The following is a 20,724-nucleotide window of genomic DNA, read 5'->3' as shown; positions in this document are numbered from 1 at the left end:
TGCTACATTATGTTACCAGGTTATTTGTGAGCTTAACCTTTATTGAGAATGGCTTAATTACAAATAAAAATATATTTATGTATAAAATCCCTGCATGTAAAATCCCCTTCCTTTGCTATTGACATCCTGACAGAAACAAAGCAACAGAACATTTTCAGAGTGTTTTGATAGACAATTTTGTAATAGGAAACAAAGTTTCAGAAAATGCAGGTGTTCTGGATGCTTGTGCAGTGAGCTGCTTTTTCAGTTGAATTTGTATCATATACTCAGTCTTTCCACTTGGCTTTTGCTTCTTCCTTGTGTTTTCATCTCTCACAGTCATTTTCCATTAGGCAGCTGTATGAGATCCTGTTGTAATAGTGGACCTCTCCTTTTGTCTGCACTAGCTTAGACAGCTTTGTTTATCTTTCACTTTTGTTGAAGCATTTAAACCCTGGGTACTGTCACTGAGCAGTCAGCATTGTTACACCTGTGTGTGCACTTCAGAAAACTAAGCTTGCCCTTAACTTCATGTTTTCTATATGCCCAGGATTCACTTTTGGTAATGGAAACACTAAGATGCTGAATGCCAATTACAAGCCTTTGTTAGAATTGTTTTTACTCAACTAATCAAGCCTGCTCTAAGATAAATCCTGTGTCAGTTGAATGGTATTAAATGAACTACTTACCTGAAAATGCATGGGTTAAGGAGGTACTCTAACAGCCTGTAGCTTCCATACCTGTTAATAATTAACAGAGCTAATACACTCTCTCAAAATCAAACATCACAATTTTGGCCCTGGACATAAAAATTCCCAAATCTGGAGTCTTCTGGTTGCCTACTCTGGAGGAGTTGAGAGGCATTATCTACAACCGGTTTTGTACCTTTCTTCTGGAGGGATTCTGAGGGAGGTGGCACTGATGGACTGGATCTACATCAATCACATCCTACCCATTGCTCATCACTGCCAAAGTGTATTTAAACTTCACCAATTATAAGCAAAATTTGACACACAAAATTTCCTGTCTTGCACTTTTGTTTGGAATTTTTTAAGGGTTACTGCATTTTAGATGTCTGTTACTATTTTCTGCCTTTGTACAAAGGAGCACTCTGGAGTCTACTAAGTACTTAGTCAACACTGGATGCTTTTCAGCTAGTTTACAACTGATAAAAGAAAATGTTTATCTTGGTAAAAAATCTTTCTATGCTGAAAGTAGATTCCTGTTTATTATATCTACAGTTTCAGAACTTGAACAGTTCTTTTCCTAAAACCATGCCAGAGATGTGGGATCTCTGTCTTAAAGTGGAAATTTTCCTAGTTTTATATCAGTGCTGATTTTCCTACTCACTTTCATATAGGCAGGATGGAAGATTGAGACTTACAAGAAAGAAGGATGGCTAAAGCTGAAGTAAGTGGCTTTTTCTTACACTTCAGAGTGCTCCTCAGGTAACAGAGGAAAGGACTATAAATGGGCTGCTACCAATTTCACTTAATGTCTCAATACAGCAACAGCTTAATCCAAATACAGCTGTACTATAACAGCCAGAAAAATCTAAGTTCCTGCCTTTTTACTTGTAGAAGGTATATTTGTATTTCCTCTTTTCTTAATTGATTTTAGCTCTTCTGAGAAGGTCACTGAACGCTAACAGCAAAATTTGGCTCAAACTATGATTTAGTGTTTTAGATACAATGCAGTAGATGCTGTCAGATATTTACACAAAATATATACCATTAGTGTGGATGATAATTTTCTGCATTTGCTTAGTAAGTTTAAATATTCAGAATGTTCGTATTTAGAATGGATTCTGCAGAAACTGGCACATGTGAGTGGCATAACATTCAGAGCTTTTTGCAAAGAGCAGTAAAGACTTCCAAGTGCAAATAAAATCTTTCCACCTAAAGTTTTGGAGCAATATGGAGCTCTGAGCAGTCATCCAAGAGGATTTAGCCAAAAGAGATTGAGTTTGTAGTTCAAGGGAGTAATTATAGTATTGCAGTTGCATAAATGCTAAATGTCTGTGAATTTGGTACATGGGAAGTTTCCTACATTGCAGACAATACTGATGAGCCAGCAAGGCATTTTTTTTGTTATTTAAAAGTGGCTTAAATTAATATTTTTTTCCTTTTATAATATTCTGCTGAACTTCAAATCCATAGATTTTGTATGAAGAGCAGCCCTTCATGCTTTGACAGAGAGAGAAACAGGTATTTTCTATTTTTTTTCTTTGTTTACCTAAACCTATGCAAATATCACCAGGTGTTAAAAGTTCATAAATTTGGTGTTTTTTTCTTTCGTGTTTAATTTGAAAATAAGCTGAAAGTGAACAGGCTCTGGGCCTCTATTTTAGAATGTGCAATTTTGAAAAATAGGAGAAAAAAAAACAGACAGATATTGCAAAATCAGATACACCATCAAGAAAAAAAAGATAAAGACAGCATTGCAACATAGTCCTGTCAATGTCTCTAAAGCCTCCCTTGTTGAAGGTCCCACTGCAGTCCAGGAGTGAGGTGTGTGCAGGGGAGTCCTGAGATGAGCAGCCAGCTGCCCTGCAGGCTGTGCAGGAAGGAGCAGGAGTGTCCTGGGTGGGTGTCAGCTGTCTGTGTAGATGAACAGAATATCTTCATCTGTGCCATAACTTGTCCTGGCTTCCTCAAAGTTGCTGATGCTGGTGCAGCATGTTCCTGGGAAGGAGGAACAAAATGTTACAAAAAATTCAGAAGGATTTGCTGGTGAAAGGTTCTTACATGGGATGTAACAACATCCACAAACCAAACTAGTACAGAGATTACACCCAGCAGCTTATGTTACAGCTTTACTCAAGTAGATTTTTCACCTTAAAGAGCTCACTGAAGTAATGCTGCAGATAGGTACCATATTGGCCCTTCTGCTATATTCTGCACATACACATTTCAGCATCTCTTACTAACCCATCTGAAAGCCAAACAAGCCAATTACTAGAATGACTTATCTGAATTCTTCCAGTAAATCACACCACAAAATGTAGCACTGATCTAATTAACATAGCAAAATTGGGTAGTGATGCTTGAAATGCCTGTGCACTGTGAGGGGAGGTCCAGCTGTGGCTCTGTGTCAGGCTCATTAGTAACGCACTGGCTGAGAATCCATCCAAAAGGGACAGGCTACTCACGGTCAGCATAGGCAGGGTTGTTGTAGTAAATACTCCCTGAGGCTTTGTTGTAGCCACATAACACAATGAAATGGCCCTGGTAGTCAGGGCTCCTGCAGAAGCACTTCTGTCCGATGGGAAGGAAGCAGCAGTATTTGACAGGACTTGAGCAAAGATCACACAGTAGCAGGACTGCATTCACAAGGACAATGGCTACGTGACCCTGGGACAGGTGGTTTTGGATGTCTTGAACCGTTACTGTGCTGCAAGGAAAAAGACACACTTATTGAAAGAGGCTGGTGTAAACAAAGAGCCTGATGGTGGACAGTGCAGCTGGCACTTCATAGATATACTATACATACACTACAGATGCAGTTCTGTTTCACAGGTACTCTGTGCTGGTAAAGCCTGCAGGCTTTGCTACGGACAGAGCCTGACAGAACCTGTAGCATTCGAGGCCTTTTCATTTCGTTGCTGCTGCTGAAGTGCAGAGCAACAGCTCTGGATTCTGCAGTAACACATTCTGAGATGACATGTCAGATGCCCCAGAGAAGAGAATTGAAGGAGCTGTCAACTCATGCAGTAACTTGAGGGACTTCTGTTGCAGGAAAATTTTAAGTTAAGTGTTCTCTTGCTGTTAGAAAAGCTTATCTCTGAAACACCAAATCTTTATCGACTGAGTGGTTAAATATTGTGTAACCACTAACCACATTAAGATGTGCCCAAATCACATAGGACTGTGATTCTCCTGATACTCTTGAGGCTTTATTTCTATAGAGAGTAAGTATTCACCAAACATCACCTATAACCTCATCTGTTAAAAGCTGTCCATCACTGAGGCAGATGGTGTGTTCCACATGGAACTCCACATGGGTGAGAAACTCATCTCTTGGATCTGTTCCACATGTCTGTGCTGTGTGCACCAGCTGACTGAACTCACATGCTTTTTATTTAACCCTTCCCAGTGTCACTTCCACACTCCGATGCCCCAGCCTCAGTACTGCACAGATACACCCTCTGTCCCTGCCTTGATCAAGGCTACAGTCTAAAGACTGCAAAAGCAAGATGGACTGAGTATCCCTTCTGTCCTGTCATGGCTGTAATTAAAGTGAAGGTGACTCCACACAAGTTAGAAAGGACACTTACTTCTTCTAAATACAAGTTACCCAAATGCTATTGTGGCTGCCCCATATCCTCTCTTCTTTGCTTACCCCTAATAATTTACCCCACTTCAACAACAGGAATCCAAATCCAGCTTCCCTACAAAAAGGGATGCAGCTCAAGTTGGATGCTTCGTCATTTCCCAATAGAATTTCACTGCTGATTATGAAAATTCTGCAGTTTTTCAATTTTTTCTGGGTTTGCATTCTTTCATGGAGTTCCTTATTTCATGGTCTCCTTGGCAAAAGCTCCTATGCTAACTTGTACTTTGCATGTTTGTCTGGGAACAGAGATCTATAATGCTTGCATAGCTCTGGGAACAATGAGTTCTGTACCCACACAGCATTCTTCTTAATTCCAACAATGGCCAATTAGAGTGCTGTAGGCACTCCCTACTGCCTAAGTGTAATGGAAAACCAAATTCAAAACACAGTCATCTCCTATCAGCATTTTCATATCACTTATTTTGCATCATGACTAATTTTTCTTCAAACTTCATTATTAGCTCTTGATGTGCATGAGACAGAAGAGAAAGACACTCAGTAAAAAAAGGCTTAGGGCTTGATTTCAATCTCTTTCAGCAGTTTAGCTTGTGCCTCCAAAAAAAGCATGGGCCCACAGAATCTCCAAAGAGAAAGAGTATACAGCTTACCATTTCTCCACCAGCACCTTGCAGTCTTTGGCTTGTGCAAAGAGCTGATTCACTCGATTCTCTTCTGTGTCAAAGTGCTTCCTGTAAAATGACTGTGGAAATAACAAAAGTTCTGAACTGGAATGGTGTTTACCTTGGGTAATCCACCACTTAGAGTCTGCTAGCAAGGGCCTGCATAAGTTGGAGCTCTGGCTATGGGATAAAAGATCTCTCCCTTAGTTCACTGGAAACAGGACAAGGATTTCTGCTCTGAATTACAAATCAAATTTGCTCCTGGTCAGTTACTGTTGCAGTTTCTATCCAGTGGCTGTTCAGCTGCCTACATAAGAGAAGCCTGTTTGGCTTCCCAGGGGAAACTGGGCAGGAGCTTGCATTAAAGTCACTGCTGCTGCAGGCCCTCCTTGGCCCCTTGTTGGCAGTCCTGGAGAGGCCAAGCTCTCAGTGATGGGAGGCTGAGTTCCCCTCTCACCTCTAGAGGTGGATCTTCCAGGTCAAGGCTGAGGCACGGTGATGGGGAAAATGTGGAAGCTATACACTGCTGCTGCCCAGGCTGTACCTGTGCTGTAGATAAATACAGGGCTTCAGTCTCCAAGGCTGTCAAATAGGCTGGAACCTTTCATGAACACTACATGTAAACTTTTTAAAAATTCAAAAGATGGAATCAATACAGGATCGTATTGCCTTTGGAACAGATCTGTGCCAGTTTTGGCAGTAGGTCAAATTAACTGTGGTTGACTGTCAGTAACACACCAGAGCTTTTACAGCATGACACTCAAGGTTTTTAAAGCTGCCTGCTCTCCCCCTGTAGATGAGAATACTGACCTGATTTTTGTAGCCCTTGTCCACTCCGAGTGTCTGGGTGCAAAATTTATGCTTAACTCCGAAGTGCCGCATTAGGTAGGCCAGGTCAATAGTCCAGATACTCTTTGTTAACTGGAGTTCCTGGATGGCTTTCTGAAACTCATCATTGTCCAAATGATTCAGGTACCTATAGCGTCAAGAAAGGCAGGGGAAGAGAAGCACAGATCTTAGAAGAAGCAAAATGTGTGCTGTAGCCCAAGCCTCTACATCACAGCACATAAAAACTGAAACAACAGGCTTGGCTAAGAAGTAACAAACAAAAAAAAAAGCCCCAAAAACAAACCAACCCACAAAGGAGACAGAAATTTAAGGGAAGGGAATAGGGAATATTTAACCAGATTTATTGCTGACTTTTTAAAATTGGAAATGTGTGGTGCCTTGACTGTTTTAGAGTGCTAGAAGTGTACAGGTGCTGTACCAGAGTCAAGCTGGTATAGAACTCTGTCCTGAAGGGTTTACAGTGTAATGTATAAGTGTATTAGAGCCAACAGAGAAAGAAGAGTTAAAGACTAAAACTTCCTTCACACAATAGATGGATTTTAAAAGGAGGAGCCATAAAGGAACTCAGTAAATATTCAAAGTAAACTTGTCTTAGGCACTGATGACACAAAAGGAAGAAAGTGGGAGATGGAAGTCAGGAGGAAGCTTGGCACAGGTTGCAAAGGGGCAGGCAAGGTAGTTACAGGGAGTTCTGAAAGTAAGAAAACAAATAGAAGTAAATGATAAAAAATAAAAAGCAACTGGAACTGAGGATGCAGGGCAAACAAGGTCATATCAGCAGGGTAAGAAGATTAATCTTGGAAGCTGAGTTTTGGGCAGACTGGAGTGGCAAAGAGGTAAAGGGAATAGAGGTTACAGTAGTCAAGATGGGAAATTACCAGCACACGGACTAACGTCTTGGCAGAAGGGATGGAGAGAAATGAAAATCTTCTGCTTCATATCTACTAAGTGGACATCTAAATAGGTATTTCTCCTGCACCTAAGCTCATGTTCCTCTGTGGAAGGAAAGAGGAGTTCAGCAGGACAGCTACTAGTTCAAAAACTGGTAAAAACAAAAATAAACAAAAAACCCCCAGAGGGCAACACAATTTTGAAGCTGAAACTACTCCTGGAACACAAACACTCATCCCACAGGCTGGGGCTCAGCAGGACAGAGGTAGCACAGGTACAGCACACACTCATAAACTGAGATACACCTACCCATCACTTGAAAATACAAAAAGGAATCGGATGAGTCACAGCTAACTATGGGTTCTGAATTGTAACAACAGAAAAGAGGCAAGACTTTCTATGTGCTTGTGCATGCCAGCCTGCAAAGTTCATAGAGCTGATTAGGTATTCTGCATCTGTGTAATTAGTCAATTATTCAAAGGAGTCCAAAGTTCACTTCAGTTTATGTTTTCCCTTGCTCCTGCTGGAGAGCTGGGCCAGGCCCAAGCAGCTGTCATTGTCCAAGGGTACCTCAAAAACTGTTGCTCTCCTAAGACTGAACTCATGGCTGCTTCAAACACACCTCTTCTCCCTGGGATGTTTCCTGCTACCCCTCCCCATGGAATGGGATTTCCCACTGTAAGAGAGCCACTTACTGAAGCACCATCCTGGAGCAGGCCAGCCCACAGTCCCAGTGGTACAGCTGCTGAATCACTGGCACTTTCAGCTGGATGCAGTCAACTGTGTGAGCAGAACACAAACAATGTCAATCCATACAGGAATGTTTTTCCATGCCATGAAGTCAGCCTGTTCTCAGCACTACAATCATGGAAACTTAGGAATGTGGTTTTGTCTGACTGGCAGGTGGATTTTTTTCTTCCTTAGGGGAACATACAGTTAGTATTTCTGTACAGGTAAGCATTTGGTTTAATCTCATACTCCTTCATTGTTCCATACCTAGGTCACTGGCTTTCCACCCCCTTTTCCCTTGGAAGTTTCTTTTTTCTTTTTTGTGAGGTGATGTACCCACCACCCCTCAACTGAAGCGGTGTCTTCTCCTGGATAACAGCAGGTAAGACACAGGTCTTTTCTGTCTGATTGTACTTCTGTGCCACAAGAGGAGTTAAACCACACTGGGAGAAAACACACCAAGATCTCTGGGCAGGAATCTCTTAGAAGCCCCACAGATTTAAACCTTTTCTATAGATGTCTTTTTTCTCAGGGATGGTAATTTACAGAATTTAAACAAAACTCACAAGTGGTACCAGTTGTGTTAATTCCATCAAAACCTCAGTAGAGAGGGAAAATTAATAAACTCTGCCAAAAAGTCCCAAAACACAAGCTCCATCCTCTGCCTCAAGTTTTTTCTTTTTACGGAGCTGGCAATGTGGTGGTTTCAGTTTCACCACTAGCAGGACTTGAACAGTTGTATCTGTCATTGCTACTTCAGCATTGATCAAAACAAGTTAATCACAAAGAGCTTTCCTCAATAACCTTTGATCTAGAAAAGGCCTTCGAGAAGCTTGGTTAACAAGGTCCTCTAGATTTTATGATGGGAATAAAAATGCATTTGATATCACGTGGATTTGTTTAGTTTTGGGGTAATATTATTTATAGAACTTTTTAGATAACGTTGTTATATTTTTCCTAGTTGTGCCCCTGTTTAATCATGACTTTAAAGAACAGCATACCAATTGATATATTCAGTCTTTTAAATTCATCTAGCTTAAGGTGTTCTCAAGTATCGTAACAAAAAAAAAAAAAAAACAAAAAAAAAGAAAAGAAAACCAATTCCCATTTGTCTTCAAACCAGGACTTCTCAACTATTTTATCATAATTTCTTCTTAGTATGTTATGAATCTGTCCCCTTTTTGTAAACAGCCAGGGCCTCTACCAAGTCCCACATTAACCAAGGGCTACGTGTTTTCTACGTGAAAGCTTCAGAGAGCGATAACAAGTTTTCCTGGCCGTCCAGTTTCCAGTCACCTGTTTCCCAGCACACCTAGAGCTCTTTGGCGATGGCTCGCTGCCGTCCCGACACGGGAGACCGGCCCGTCTATGCCCTGCCTGCGAACCACCCTGCGAACCCCTCTGCGCTTGGCCGGCTCCCCGCCGCCACCACCTTACCGACGGAGCCGGTAACTGCGCACGGCTGCTGCGGGCAGCGCGGCTCGGCGGGGCCCGCACCCGCCGCCCGCCGGGCGCTGTCCCCGGCCCGTTCCGCGGGCGGACTCCGCCTCCCGCCGCCCCCTGCCCGCGGAGGCCCCGCCGGCCCGAGCGGGGCTGGGCGGCCCGCACTGACCTGGCGGCGGCTCGCCGGCCTCCCGGGGGCTCTTCATGGCGGTGGCGGCACCCGCCGCCCGTTCACTGCCGGCCCCGCCGAGCCGGCGGCGCGGCCCCGGGGCCCGGCGCTGGCTCCTCCCGGAGGCGGGGGCTGAGGGGGGCCGGGCCCCGGGGCGCTCGCCCCGCGCCGTGGCGGCGAGGAGGGCGGCGGGGCGTGCGGGCGGGCGGGGGCATGACACGGCGGGCGAGGGGCGCGCAGCCCTGCCGCGGAGCGGGGGCGCGGCGGGGCTGCCGGGCCGGCCCCGGGCGGCAGCGGACGGGCCGCGCCGCCCCCAGCGCCGCGTTCCGGTTCCGGCGCGCGGAGCAGGCCGGGAGGCGGCGGAGGCCATTAGCGGAGCGGCGCGGGCGGTGAGTGCGGCGCGGCGGCCTCGGCTCCCCGCGGGGCTCCGTGGCTCCCTGGGCTGGCTGTGGGGAGGCGCCCGAGCGGAGCAGCCCCGGAGGGGCCGGCCGGAGCGGGAGGGCTGGGGGGCCCCGTGCTTGGCGCCGCGCCCCCAGCGCGGCCGTACCGCTGTGGGGTCCGCCTGGGGCTCTTCCCTTGGAGGTACGAGTGGTTTGTGTTGTGGTCCCTAAAAGTGAATTTCCCAGAAGAGACCTGGAAAAGACTGGCTGGTGATGTTTAGAGTCTTGATGGGCACGTCTCTAGAGGAGTGTTACTGGTGCATAGTCAAAACGCATGTTGTGTTATAAATGTGAGAAAAATCGGTGCTTTACACTAATGGAAGGGATGATGGATTGTGTAATTGGACCTTATTCGACATCTTTCTTTGTAATAAAGCTTTTGATTTCCTTGTGCCTCAGGTGTAGAGCCACAGCACTGCAGCCATGTCGATTGGAGTGCCCATCAAGGTCCTGCACGAGGCCGAGGGCCACATCGTGACCTGTGAGACCAATACAGGAGAAGTTTATCGAGGCAAACTTATCGAAGCTGAGGACAACATGAATTGTCAGGTATCTTTTGTTTCACAAGGATGGAGGGAAGGTTGGCTTATCTGGGCCTCAGAAGGCTCAAAACTTGATCAAAAGACTGTTGCTTTTAGTTCTGGGATTAAAAAAAAACTGTACTGGTGCTGTTTTTTACCGTGTTGAAGTGGATTCATCATTACAGAATGCTTCAAAGAGGCCAGAGCTTATTTCCAATTTCAAAGTAGGATTGGGCATCCCAGTCAGTAGGATCAGAGATTTTAAGAGTCTGTCCTGTGAACAGTGTTTTTCCAGAATTCTTTGCTTAAAGCCACTGAGTGTAAGAATAAAAAAACCCCTTGATTTAAGAAACTAAAGCTTATTTAATGCACATTACTATAGTCGTTCCAAGAGGGCCTAACTTTGATTTCAGGCAAGTGATCATTGACATTAGAATGCTTTCCCAATTGTTAGTACTAGAATAGCTTTATTAAAACTATTTGCATATAAGAAAACAAAAATGATAGATACTGATAAAGCTAATTTGTAAACTGGTGAGAAAGCAAAAGTCCTGGGCAGCAGGCATGGGGTGTGTTTAAATGGTCGTGATGCCTTGTGTCACAGGTGAGGCCTGTCTGAGCATTGACTGATTTTTTACCTTGCAGATGTCCAACATAACAGTGACATACAGAGATGGACGGGTGGCACAGCTCGAGCAGGTGTACATCAGGGGCAGCAAGATACGGTTTCTCATCTTACCAGATATGTTGAAGAATGCTCCTATGCTAAAGAGCATGAAGAATAAAAACCAGGGCTCTGGAGCTGGGCGAGGGAAAGCAGCCATTCTCAAAGCTCAAGGTACGTACAGTTTGTTCATGATCCCTCCCCCTGTTTTTCTGTAGAACTGGAAGACTCATCTCTGTCTCTGAGGAGATTAAGCAGTAAGAAGTGAAAAGCTTGCTGGTTCATACAGTGTTTTTCTGTATATTTTATCTTACAGTGAGAGTCAAGACTCAAATTGTCCCAATTACCTGAATGTGATGTGATGAATATTGATGCTACAGTAATTTAGAGGTAGTGAGTGGCCTTATTAAACAGAGCCTTTCTGTTAAATTTAAGAGTTCTGTTTTCCTGCAGCTTTGGCCACCAGCTGTTTGAAATGCTTAGGGAAGGATTCAGGTGTTCTTGTTGAGCTGTTGTAGGAAAACAGCTTTAGTTACAAAGATGGTACTTGAGCTGCTGGGAAGCTGTAATTATTACCTTTTCTGTAGTTCACTCTCATTTGTGCCTTTCTCAGGGGATCAGTCTAGTTGTTAGGTAGTTGAGTAGCAGTCACAAAGTCCCTGGTTAGCATGCAGTAACGTTTATGTGGGGGAGTAACTTACTGCATGTTGCAAAACCTTGCAAGAGTGTGGGGTTTCAAATCTCTGGGGTGACACAGATTTGTGTGTCAGAAGGAACATGAGATGTCTGAATATCACCTGCAGTTGTCCTGAGGAGCCAGACTGTGGGACCATTAGGTTATGGTTCTTATCACAGAATGCTTTGTGCTCTTCACATCACTTTCTGAGCATTTCCTTGCTTCTGAGTAGGAGACCTTGAGTTCTGTTGATATTTTGCTTGTCAGTTGTTGAGATAAATGTGCAGGTATGTCAAATTCATGTCATCCCTGATGTTTTCTTTCTTCAGTGGCTGCAAGAGGAAGAGGCCGTGGTATGGGCCGTGGCAACATCTTCCAGAAGCGAAGATAATTTTGGTCTCGGCCGAATTGCTTTTTGTATTTGGGGTGTTAACTTGACTATGTGTGCACGTTAGTATCAGCTTTGTTTAATAAATGTTTCTGACAAAAACTTGTCTGCTCTTACCTGACAGGACAATTCTTGGACAAATACACTGTAGGTTGGTTTCAAACTCAAGCCAGCTTTGGAAAATAGTGGACTTTATTATATCTAGTTTTGACCACTTTATGTGATGCATTGATTTCTGAAGATCATTATGTTTCCTTTTTCTTGTTTAGTCCTGCTGTCATTTATTCTCTGAAGAATTAGAAGGCATTCTTAATGAAGAATTTTGGGTCATACATTATAAAGTCTTACTAGCAGCTGCATTTATGGAAAATACAGCAAAACAGAGGCTGCTTCCTGAGAAGCAGAGCACTGTGTCCTTTAGCTTTATATAGGCCTACAGTAGATAGAGGTTTATCTTCAAATCTCTATATTGTATTTGTATTCTTGCATTTTTTATCTTTCTCTTTGGATATAGGGAGAATTTTTCATTAGGAACACACAACTTTGATAGCCTGAATCTATATTTGCAGTGAAAAAATCTGTTCTGACTTTCTTAGTTTTTCCCTGTGTCTGGGAAAAGATGACAGAACATAAAACCGCCATTTCCCAGGATGAAATGCTTTGTCAATTTGAAAGGCAGTGCAGGTGTGTGAGGAAAGTTTTATAAATAGCTGTCCATTAAATTCAGTCCAAATGGTGATGTTTTGAACAAAACTCACTGTCAACTTCAGCTTTTGATCTTATCTATAGACAGTTGTGTATAGATTGGCTGATCTGCAGGAAGCCAAATGTAGTTGAAACTTCATGAAAGTGTAGCATGGTGTTTTTACTGACTTAAATGGTTGAATTGTTTCAATGTAACCCTTGTGTACCTAATCACTTACTTGCATACGGTCAGTTACAGTCTGTACACACATGAAAGAGCTGCTCTTGCTTTCCTGCTCAGATGCTGTGAATACTCCTGTGTGCAGACAGGAAAGTTGAACTAATGTATTAACTTGTTGAATTGTGTGTAAATAAAGCTGTATTTGGTCTCACATCACTAGGGAAAGCCCTGCTGCATGTTCTTCTGGGTGTTAGTGATCCTAAATGTTTGTAATGGAAACCTCCTTAGAATGTGTATAAGGGATACTTGAACTTAACTATAAAAGCATTCTAGAGTCATCTTACACTCCTCATGAGGAATGTGTCCAAAAGATGGCAGTCCTCACAAACAGGGACCATTTCCACTGATGGTGACTGGCTCACCTCTTTTAAAAAGTCCCTGTTCTTGAGCAATGCCAAGCTGCTGTTTCTCTCAGGAGCTGTGGATGTGGTATTCAGCAGCACTGAGGGTGGGGGGCAACCATGAATTTTGGAGAGGAGCAGTAACCCTGCTGAGGTTTGATGGAACAAACTGGATCTGCTTTAAGAAGTTTGGAGTAACTGCTCTAATGCGTATCAGCTTTGCAGAACATACTGGATTTTGCATAAACAAAAAGCTTTGCACTTTGGCTTCAGGTTGAGGCTGAGTCTAGGATGAACTCTTCAGAAAGATTCTATGAGTTTAGGGTTTAAAACCTTGAAGTTTCACGCTTGTCTTCAGCCAAGACAAACATCACTTGGCAATTTCTGACTGGAGTAACTGGAATGCTAGTTTATTATAGGCTGCTTTCCAGAGCCTTCCTGTGATACTTGTATACTTACAGTGTGATAAATCAAAATTTCCTTCCCACAGACAAGGTTTCTCCACTAGATGGCTCTGCTGGGAAGAGAATGAAGCTCAAGAAACCAGAACCCTCTGGAAAAGAAAAATGCAAGAAATGTAACTTTGCTATAAAGTCTATAAACTCAAGGGCTATTATAAACTACCATGAAAATACTCACCTTATTTTCTTTCTCCTTCAGTGTTCCCAGAGTGCTGGCTTCCCACATGGCTGGGTTATTCCAGCAGCTGATTGATGCTGTGTTTCCCCAGTACATGGCTAGTTGGGCAAATGCACTTACATAATGCAGATTCCTCAGGTCAGTAACTTAAGCAATCTATTTCCATGGAATGACAGGTACTAAGGAGAGATGCAGCTGTTTATAACATCTGCAGTTACTTGTCACTTTGTTTTTTATCACAGATTGCAGCATTTCTTGTAATTCTTTGCCATCATACTGTGTTGGGCTTAAAAATCTCATGCTCTTCAGTGGGTTCAGGGCTCTACATAGTTTCCTGCTTTTGACAGAGAGAGACAAGCACTGGCCTAAAGCCTTGTTCCAAACTTGCCCCTTTGATAACACCAGTGTAGGTGTCTTTGAAATACTCATGGGACAGAGAATCTGTACTCTAGGTGTCCAAAATGATGTGTGGAGAGGTGCAAGTGGAAATTCACCTAGTTTTCCAGGGTCAAAACCACACTTGTGCTCTTGTATGAAAACAAGGCATAACATCAGAGAAAAGTTAGAGTATTACTTGAAAAAAATTGCTTTGCATAGAACTTTAGGATCTTTCACTGACCAGGTGCTTTCATCCCATGCACGTGCAGTTCTCCACTCTATTAGGTGTGTCTAACTTATATTTGATCCTAAAATTGTACTTTAGTTCATTTTTCAGTGCTCTTCAGAAAACCTCTTCTAGAAGGACAGAATGGAGCAGGACATGTGAATTTCTGGTGCTGGTAATCAGGATAACTGTCCAGCCTGTATCTCTTTGCTACTTGAGCTTTACAGTGAGCTTTCCTGTAAAATAGATGTGTCCTATTTCTTTTGCCAGTAAAATGTAAGTAAGGGTGGGAGACATGTCCCAGTGGAGCAATGGTTTGGTAAGGTAGCAATGGATGGAATTCTGAGGTCTACCAGAAAGTGTCAGTGATTCAGTAGTTTTTCTCAGGCAAGGGTCAAAAGTGGGGAAAGAGTTCTCCCAGGAATCTTTGTTGTTCCCATCCTGACAGAAACAAAACTTTAGATCTGGACTTGCACTTATTGCAGCCAAACTGATTTCAGACAGACCTGGTCTTCTTCCTCTAACATTAGATAAGACTTTAACTTTACAGGACCTTCCTGCCTTCAGTGATTCTTTGGAAGGAAATACAGATATACCACATTAACAGCATGGTCATGGAACAGCCTTGAGGAAGTGCTGATGGGTCAGTGTGTGCAGATCACTTTGCAAGTGAGAGGAGACTTCACCTGCTCATGCCTGCAGACAGGAGAGCTGCCAGATGACTGCTGTGTGCTGGTGCCTGAAGTAGCCAAAGCACTGCCTGTCTGCAAGTATTTTCCAGGTCAAGCTGTGTTTTGACTGCTCCAGGTGTCCTATTGTTGCCTAAACCTGTAAGGAGAGCTCTTGACAGAGTCAAGAGTGTTTTAGAGGTGGTGAATAAGAGTGTGCCACCCTTCCCTGCTCATGGTAACTGTTCCTCAAAGACCAGAGTGTGGGATTATTTAAATCATTTTGGAGGCAAACATTAGTGTGCAGTATGAATAGTAGGTTTGGGGTAGGTTTATGCCACTTAATTCAGACGTTTAATGAGAAAAGTATTTGGGGTTTGTGTGTGACTTGCTTGTTCTCCTGCAGACAGGAGAGCTGCCAGATGACTGCTGTGTGCTGGTGCCTGAAGTAGCCAAAGCACTGCCTGTCTGCAAGTATTTTCCAGGTCAAGCTGTGTTTTGACTGCTCCAGGTGTCCTATTGTTGCCTAAACCTGTAAGGAGAGCTCTTGACAGAGTCAAGAGTGTTTTAGAGGTGGTGAATAAGAGTGTGCCACCCTTCCCTGCTCATGGTAACTGTTCCTCAAAGACCAGAGTGTGGGATTATTTAAATCATTTTGGAGGCAAACATTAGTGTGCAGTATGAATGGTAGGTTTGGGGTAGGTTTATGCCACTTAATTCAGACGTTTAATGAGAAAAGTATTTGGGGTTTGTGTGTGACTTGCTTGTTCCTAGTAGACAGGCTATTATTCCTGGCACAGGACCAGTCATTGCATAAGCAAGTATTGTGCAGCCTTCTGCTGCTCAGCAGAGACTATCAGAGTCTATGAAAAGTGGAGATTTTCCAGCGTTGTTAATTCAGGGGAGAATGCTGAAGCCCTGGCAAAGAAACAGATTGTATCCAGAAGATGTGTAGTTATGCTGGGAGAAATTAAAAGAATTGCAGAAAAACACTATCATTGTTCTTTTGTTTGGTGAACTGCTTGCAGTGAGCATTTAATTTGTTCTTAATTTTCCCTTGCCTGGGGACTTCAAATCTGTGTGATTGGGGGTATGCCCTAATTCCAGCTCACTGGAGAAATGCTGGTACATCTAATTCAGAGGAAACTACTTGTGAGGCAAAACTTCTTACATTTTGTCCCTTGGTGCCTAAAATGTTAATAGGGAGTGGAGCCCACAGGCTCAGAGAGGTTTTGGAGCACTGCATCTGATGGCCTTCAGCAGACATGCAGTGAAGCTATTGTCTATTGTGACAATGCACAGACCCATGTGATGACATTTTGGAATTCTTATTGATATCTTTACACTCCTTAAGAGCTCAAGTAAACTGTAGGGTGATAAGGGTTTTTCCCCTGACACCATACCCAGAACTGGCATGTGGAGATTTTTACTTTTCTCTAACAAAGAAGTGTTGTTGTTTGTTGCTTCATGATCAAATGAGCTCCTTTCTTTCTCATGTCTCTGAAACAGCTCCACAACAAGCCTGTTTTTGCAAAGCTCAGCCAAAAGTCAGTGTTGTTCTCCTTGAAGAGCACGATATCAAAGGGTACATCAGATGCATCCTCAGAACCAGACAGGAATGTGTCATTTGCCTGCAGTCTTGTTCACCTCTTGCTTGTGAAGGCAGTTAGGATGTAGCAGCAGAAGTGCTGTGGTTTGGGGAGAGGAGTGGCTGCACTTAGAGCAAATGTTGCATCTTCCTTTTCTCTTGGTGCTTATTAGCATTGGCTTTGTTTTGTCTTTTCACTGCAACCTTTCTTTTTTCTTTTCCAGTTAATGATCCAAATTTGACATGGAGAAAGTGAATTAAACTCTAGGGAACTCATTAGAGGCTTCTCTTGTCAGAATTGGACTCCAAATACATGAAGTCTAATCCTAAACCTAGGCAGAGATTTATACCATGGGACATGCTGAAGCTTCTAGCTGGAGGCTATTGAGAAAGTCCATGTAGAAGGTCTTACTTCATCTCCATGGCCTCATTTGAGCCTGGCTTTTACTGGCCCTGCAGCCCCTGGCTCAGCTGGATACCTTGGGAAGGAGCTCTGGGGGTGCATCCTGCTGTCCTGCTTTTGAGAGCCAAGTGTTCACAGCTCCAGAGCACCTGGTCCTATGCTAGCAGGAGCTTTGGGGGCTGCCAGTGACGCTGTAAAACACTGGGATTCATACTGGAGCTGAGGGATGGGCCAGTCCAGGGCTGACACCCAGGCAAGGGAACCTGGAAACACTCTGGGCTGTTGTCTCTGAGTATCTGGTTACACATCAAACTTCTTCCTTTGGCCTCCACTTTTCCCTCTTTCTGCTACAGTTTCTGAAAAACTAAAACCCCAAAGAACCATTGGTAAAATGAGTGGATGGGTTGTGACTTGCTCAGTTTTTCAGTTGCAGCAGAGTTCAGACAAAGGTGCACACATCAAACTGTTGGCTCTGCAAACCAAAAGATTTCAGGGGATCAAGAACAAAGCTCTGCTCAGAAGTCTGACATTGAAACCCAAAAGCAGCTGCCTCTGCTAGTCTGGGAAAGGGCCTTTTTCCCATACTTTGTGCCCTGTTTTTGTTGTTGAGACACCATGTGTTTCAGGGGAATTGCACAAGCTGAGTAAAGCCCCCGTCATTTTTGATAGCTTTTCAAATGCTTCCCATCATTGTGTCCAACGTAGGGCAGATTGACCCAAAAATTGACTGGGAGGAGTAACCCTCCCAGAGGCTGAGGAACTGGCTGGTCAGAAAGCAGGAAAGTACCTCTCTACCACCTTTGTCACACACCCTGCATGCAAGCAGAATGAACCTGATGCTACTGAGGAAGGAAATGTCAGTGCCATTGTGGCTCACTTGCTTTTGAGACCCGTTTGGATGCAGCAGGGGGAGTGCTGGGCTTTGGGGAAAGGAATAAATGGAATAAAAGTTGACTTTCCTCTGATCTCTTCTGCTGAAGAAGAGTTTCTGTGTGGTTAGTGTTTAGTGGCTGTTCTGCTTTTGAATCATCATCACTGAACTGGGATCCTGTCTGATCTGAGAGGAGCAGCAGAGGGTCATAGTCAAGTACTTGGTGTCTCAAAGTGGATCAAGGTGCAGTCATGGCCTTCTGGAGCACTGGCCTCGGCTGCCAGTGTTCCAGCCTGTTCTGTTTTGTGACCTGCCCTTGGCAGCCTTGAACCAGCTACTGCATCTATTCTGAGAGCACCTGCTTAAGGCTGCTAAACTGCAAAACAGGTCCTCTTACCTATGGATAATGTCCCCAGCTGGGGTGGCTGGGGACATTATCCTGCTTTTTCAAGCAGGCACTGCCTGGTAGGAGTTTGTATTGAGGCACTTTGCCTCTTCAAAGCTTTGAATCATGTCTTCTGGTAGGGAGCAGAGCAATCTCTAAAGGCAATGTTTAATCTTCTCTTGTTTGTTTTCTTAAGATGAAACAATTTATATTTTTGACATCTTTGTCAGCAGCTGTCCACTAAGGAGCTTGTCAGCCTGCTCCAAACAGTGCAAACTCCTTTATCTTCCTAGTGCTTGTGATGAGGAATGAATTATAAGTTGAGAAAAGAGCCTTAGCAGCACAAAAGAAAAGGGCCTTGACAGGTTTTGAAGTGTGTGAAATAAAAAATAGATTAGACAAGCCTGTGCTTCCAGCTGCTTTTGCATCCTTACCTCAACAAAATAATTACCACTTATTTAGACAGAGTCACTGAAGTGAGGGAGGCTTTTGCTGAACTCAGTGCTCAGCACATTGCTACCTGGAGCATGCCAAGATGCCTACCTGGGTTTTGTGGTTAGAAGCTGAGGTAAAATACAGGATGGAGTTGCAAAGAAGGTGTTGTCTTCCTAGGCAGGGAGAGAACAAGTGCTTTTCTGATGGAATAACTGTTCCTTCTTCCCTCCCAGGCACCACTGGCCTCATTAGCTGTGGTGTTGCTCAGTATCTCCACATGTGTGGCTGGGCTTTGCAGGCTGGTGCTGCTGGAGCTCTCTGCTGCTTCCTGAGCCCTGTGGAGCCCCTGCTGACACCAGCATCTTCAAGGGGATGCTTTACACCAGGTGACCTCTCCTTCCAGCACAATGCTGCTGAAAGGTGTGCTTAAATGTCTCACTGAGAGCTTCAGTGAGACTGAGCACCTGCTGGGGGTGGGGAAGGGGCTGTGGTACCATCTGTGCAGTTGCAGCTTCAGCTTCCTCCCTGCTACATGCCACAGGTCCCATCCCAGGCTGGCCATCTGCAGCCTGCGTGGAGAGGGAGGCTGGCAACCTGAAAATGGTGGAGAGAGAGTCTGGTGTCTGAGTCTTGATACTGAGTGCTGCTCTAAATACCTGAGATTACAGCAAGTGCCTCCTGAGGAGAGTATTCAGTCCTGTGGTGTTACCTGACAGGAGACAGGCTCACTGCAGGGCAGGTGTCCCCTGATTTAGCATCATAACTAAGCTGGTCCCTCTGGCTATGTGTGAAGAGACCTGAATTAGCAGCTCATCCCTTTAACACCCTTTGGGAGCCCTGAGCCTTCTCATTCAGTGCAAGGAAAGGCTCATTTCAGTTGTGTTCTAGTTGGTGAACTCAGCTTTTATGATAATTGCAGATTTGGGGCCTCTAGGTCTGCTCTTTGAGCATCTGTAGGGGGCCCAGGAGCACTTCCCAGCTTTGGAGCTGGAAGCACTGTGCTGCCCAGAGCCTCTCACCTATTCATGTGAATAGGAGCTGGCAGGGAGTAGCTGGATGTGCTGGGATCATTTCTGCTAGGTTACAGCCCATCCAAGTTCATCCAAGACGCAGTGGCAGGACTTAACAATTTGCATTTTCACGTATTTATTCACAACCAGTTCTCCATGGGGAGCTTTCTGTGGCAAAGCAACCAAGTGAATATAGAGGAATAAACATGCATGCCACGGCTGCTCAGCTGAACCAGTGTGTTTCCTGCTTTATCTCCAGAGCCTGGAGTTGCCAACTGGCAGGTGGCATCGCCAGAGATTGGCACAGAATTCCCCTGCAAGGGGCTGAATGTCTCATCCCTGTCCTGCTGCGTAGCAGAGCTCAGGCTGAAAGCACAGCTTTGAGCAGGGCTGGAAACAGGCTGGGGCTGAGCCAGGGGCTCTGCAGGGAAGAGCTGTGTCAGGGTGCACTACACACTGAGGGTCTCACCTCATTTTAGGGGGGTGCTGCTGTTATGGAAAAGCTGTGAAGATGCCTCGATGCAGAGCCCTAGGGGGACAGTGCTCAGAGCCAAAGACCAAATGTTCAGCAGCATTGCTCCCTCTTTGTAGATATGCACTGGCTCACCGGGCAGCTCCAAGCCTTCATTTAAATGCTTTGTGCCCGAGTTTTCTTCTTGGCACAGAGCAGAGTGCTGCTCTGCTTAGACTGTAAGAGTTTAAGCAGATCTTACTGACATTTGAAATACTTCTCATTTTTGCTGAAAGGTATTTTGGAAGGAAAAGAAAAAAATAATACCATCTCTTCCATAGCAGGGAAGGAAATGAAGGGCTGAGCCTGGAGAGTGGTGGTGAATGGAGTTGCAGCCAGCTGGGGCTGGTCACTGGTGGGCTTCCCCAGGGCTCAGTAGTGGGACCAGTTCTGTTTAATGTCTATTGATTATCTGGGTGATCAAGGACACCCTCAGCTGAATTCACAGATGACACTGAATTGTGTGGGAATGTTCATCTGCTGGAGGGTAGGAAGGTTCTGCAAAAGGGATTTGCAGGCTGGATTTGATGGTCCAAGGACAATCATTTGAGGTCCAGCAAGGCCAAGTGCCAAGTTCTGCACCTGGGTCACAACAATCCCAAACATTCCTCTAGGCTTGGGGAAGAGCTGATGGAAAGCT

The 20,724-nt window shown here is 44.5% G+C and overlaps 2 protein-coding genes across 2 annotated transcripts; one reads left to right on the top strand and one right to left on the bottom strand.

Moving 5' to 3' along the window:
- Window positions 1–7: 7 nt before the first annotated feature.
- Window positions 8–9,112, bottom strand: GUCD1 (guanylyl cyclase domain containing 1). The gene is made up of 6 exons (XM_021549812.2): window positions 9,016–9,112; window positions 7,370–7,454; window positions 5,745–5,910; window positions 4,923–5,014; window positions 3,131–3,372; window positions 8–2,663 (listed from the first exon to the last, which is right to left on the bottom strand). Exons 1-6 carry the CDS (start codon window positions 9,050–9,052, stop codon window positions 2,572–2,574), a joined length of 714 nt encoding a protein of 237 aa, XP_021405487.1. The 5' UTR covers window positions 9,053–9,112; the 3' UTR covers window positions 8–2,571.
- Window positions 9,113–9,296: 184 nt separating this feature from the next.
- Window positions 9,297–12,785, top strand: SNRPD3 (small nuclear ribonucleoprotein D3 polypeptide). The gene is made up of 4 exons (XM_021549874.2): window positions 9,297–9,404; window positions 9,855–10,004; window positions 10,622–10,814; window positions 11,646–12,785. Exons 2-4 carry the CDS (start codon window positions 9,879–9,881, stop codon window positions 11,705–11,707), a joined length of 381 nt encoding a protein of 126 aa, XP_021405549.1. The 5' UTR covers window positions 9,297–9,404; window positions 9,855–9,878; the 3' UTR covers window positions 11,708–12,785.
- Window positions 12,786–20,724: the final 7,939 nt, after the last annotated feature.

The sequence above is a fragment of the Lonchura striata genome, chromosome 18, assembly GCF_046129695.1.
Source record: "Lonchura striata isolate bLonStr1 chromosome 18, bLonStr1.mat, whole genome shotgun sequence".
In the NCBI taxonomy this organism is placed as follows: domain Eukaryota; kingdom Metazoa; phylum Chordata; class Aves; order Passeriformes; family Estrildidae; genus Lonchura; species Lonchura striata.
Note: the sequence above shows the minus strand (reverse complement) of the source record. Positions and strands in the feature narration are given on the sequence as shown.

What these genes read in the sequence shown, in the direction of transcription:
- SNRPD3 (XM_021549874.2), top strand. Translation starts at nt 9,879, where the DNA reads ATGTCGATTGGAGTGCCCATCAAGGTCCTGCACGAGGCCGAGGGCCAC. An exon ending in AGGACAACATGAATTGTCAG is followed by an intron (nt 10,005 to 10,621) that starts GTATCTTTTGTT and finishes TTTACCTTGCAG; the next exon opens with ATGTCCAACATAACAGTGAC. An exon ending in AGCCATTCTCAAAGCTCAAG is followed by an intron (nt 10,815 to 11,645) that starts GTACGTACAGTT and finishes TTCTTTCTTCAG; the next exon opens with TGGCTGCAAGAGGAAGAGGC.
- GUCD1 (XM_021549812.2), bottom strand. Translation starts at nt 9,052, where the DNA reads ATGAAGAGCCCCCGGGAGGCCGGCGAGCCGCCGCCAG. An exon ending in TGCTCCAGGATGGTGCTTCA is followed by an intron (nt 5,911 to 7,369) that starts GTAAGTGGCTCT and finishes TTGACGCTATAG; the next exon opens with GTACCTGAATCATTTGGACA. An exon ending in AAGGTGCTGGTGGAGAAATG is followed by an intron (nt 3,373 to 4,922) that starts GTAAGCTGTATA and finishes TTTTCCTTGCAG; the next exon opens with CACAGTAACGGTTCAAGACA.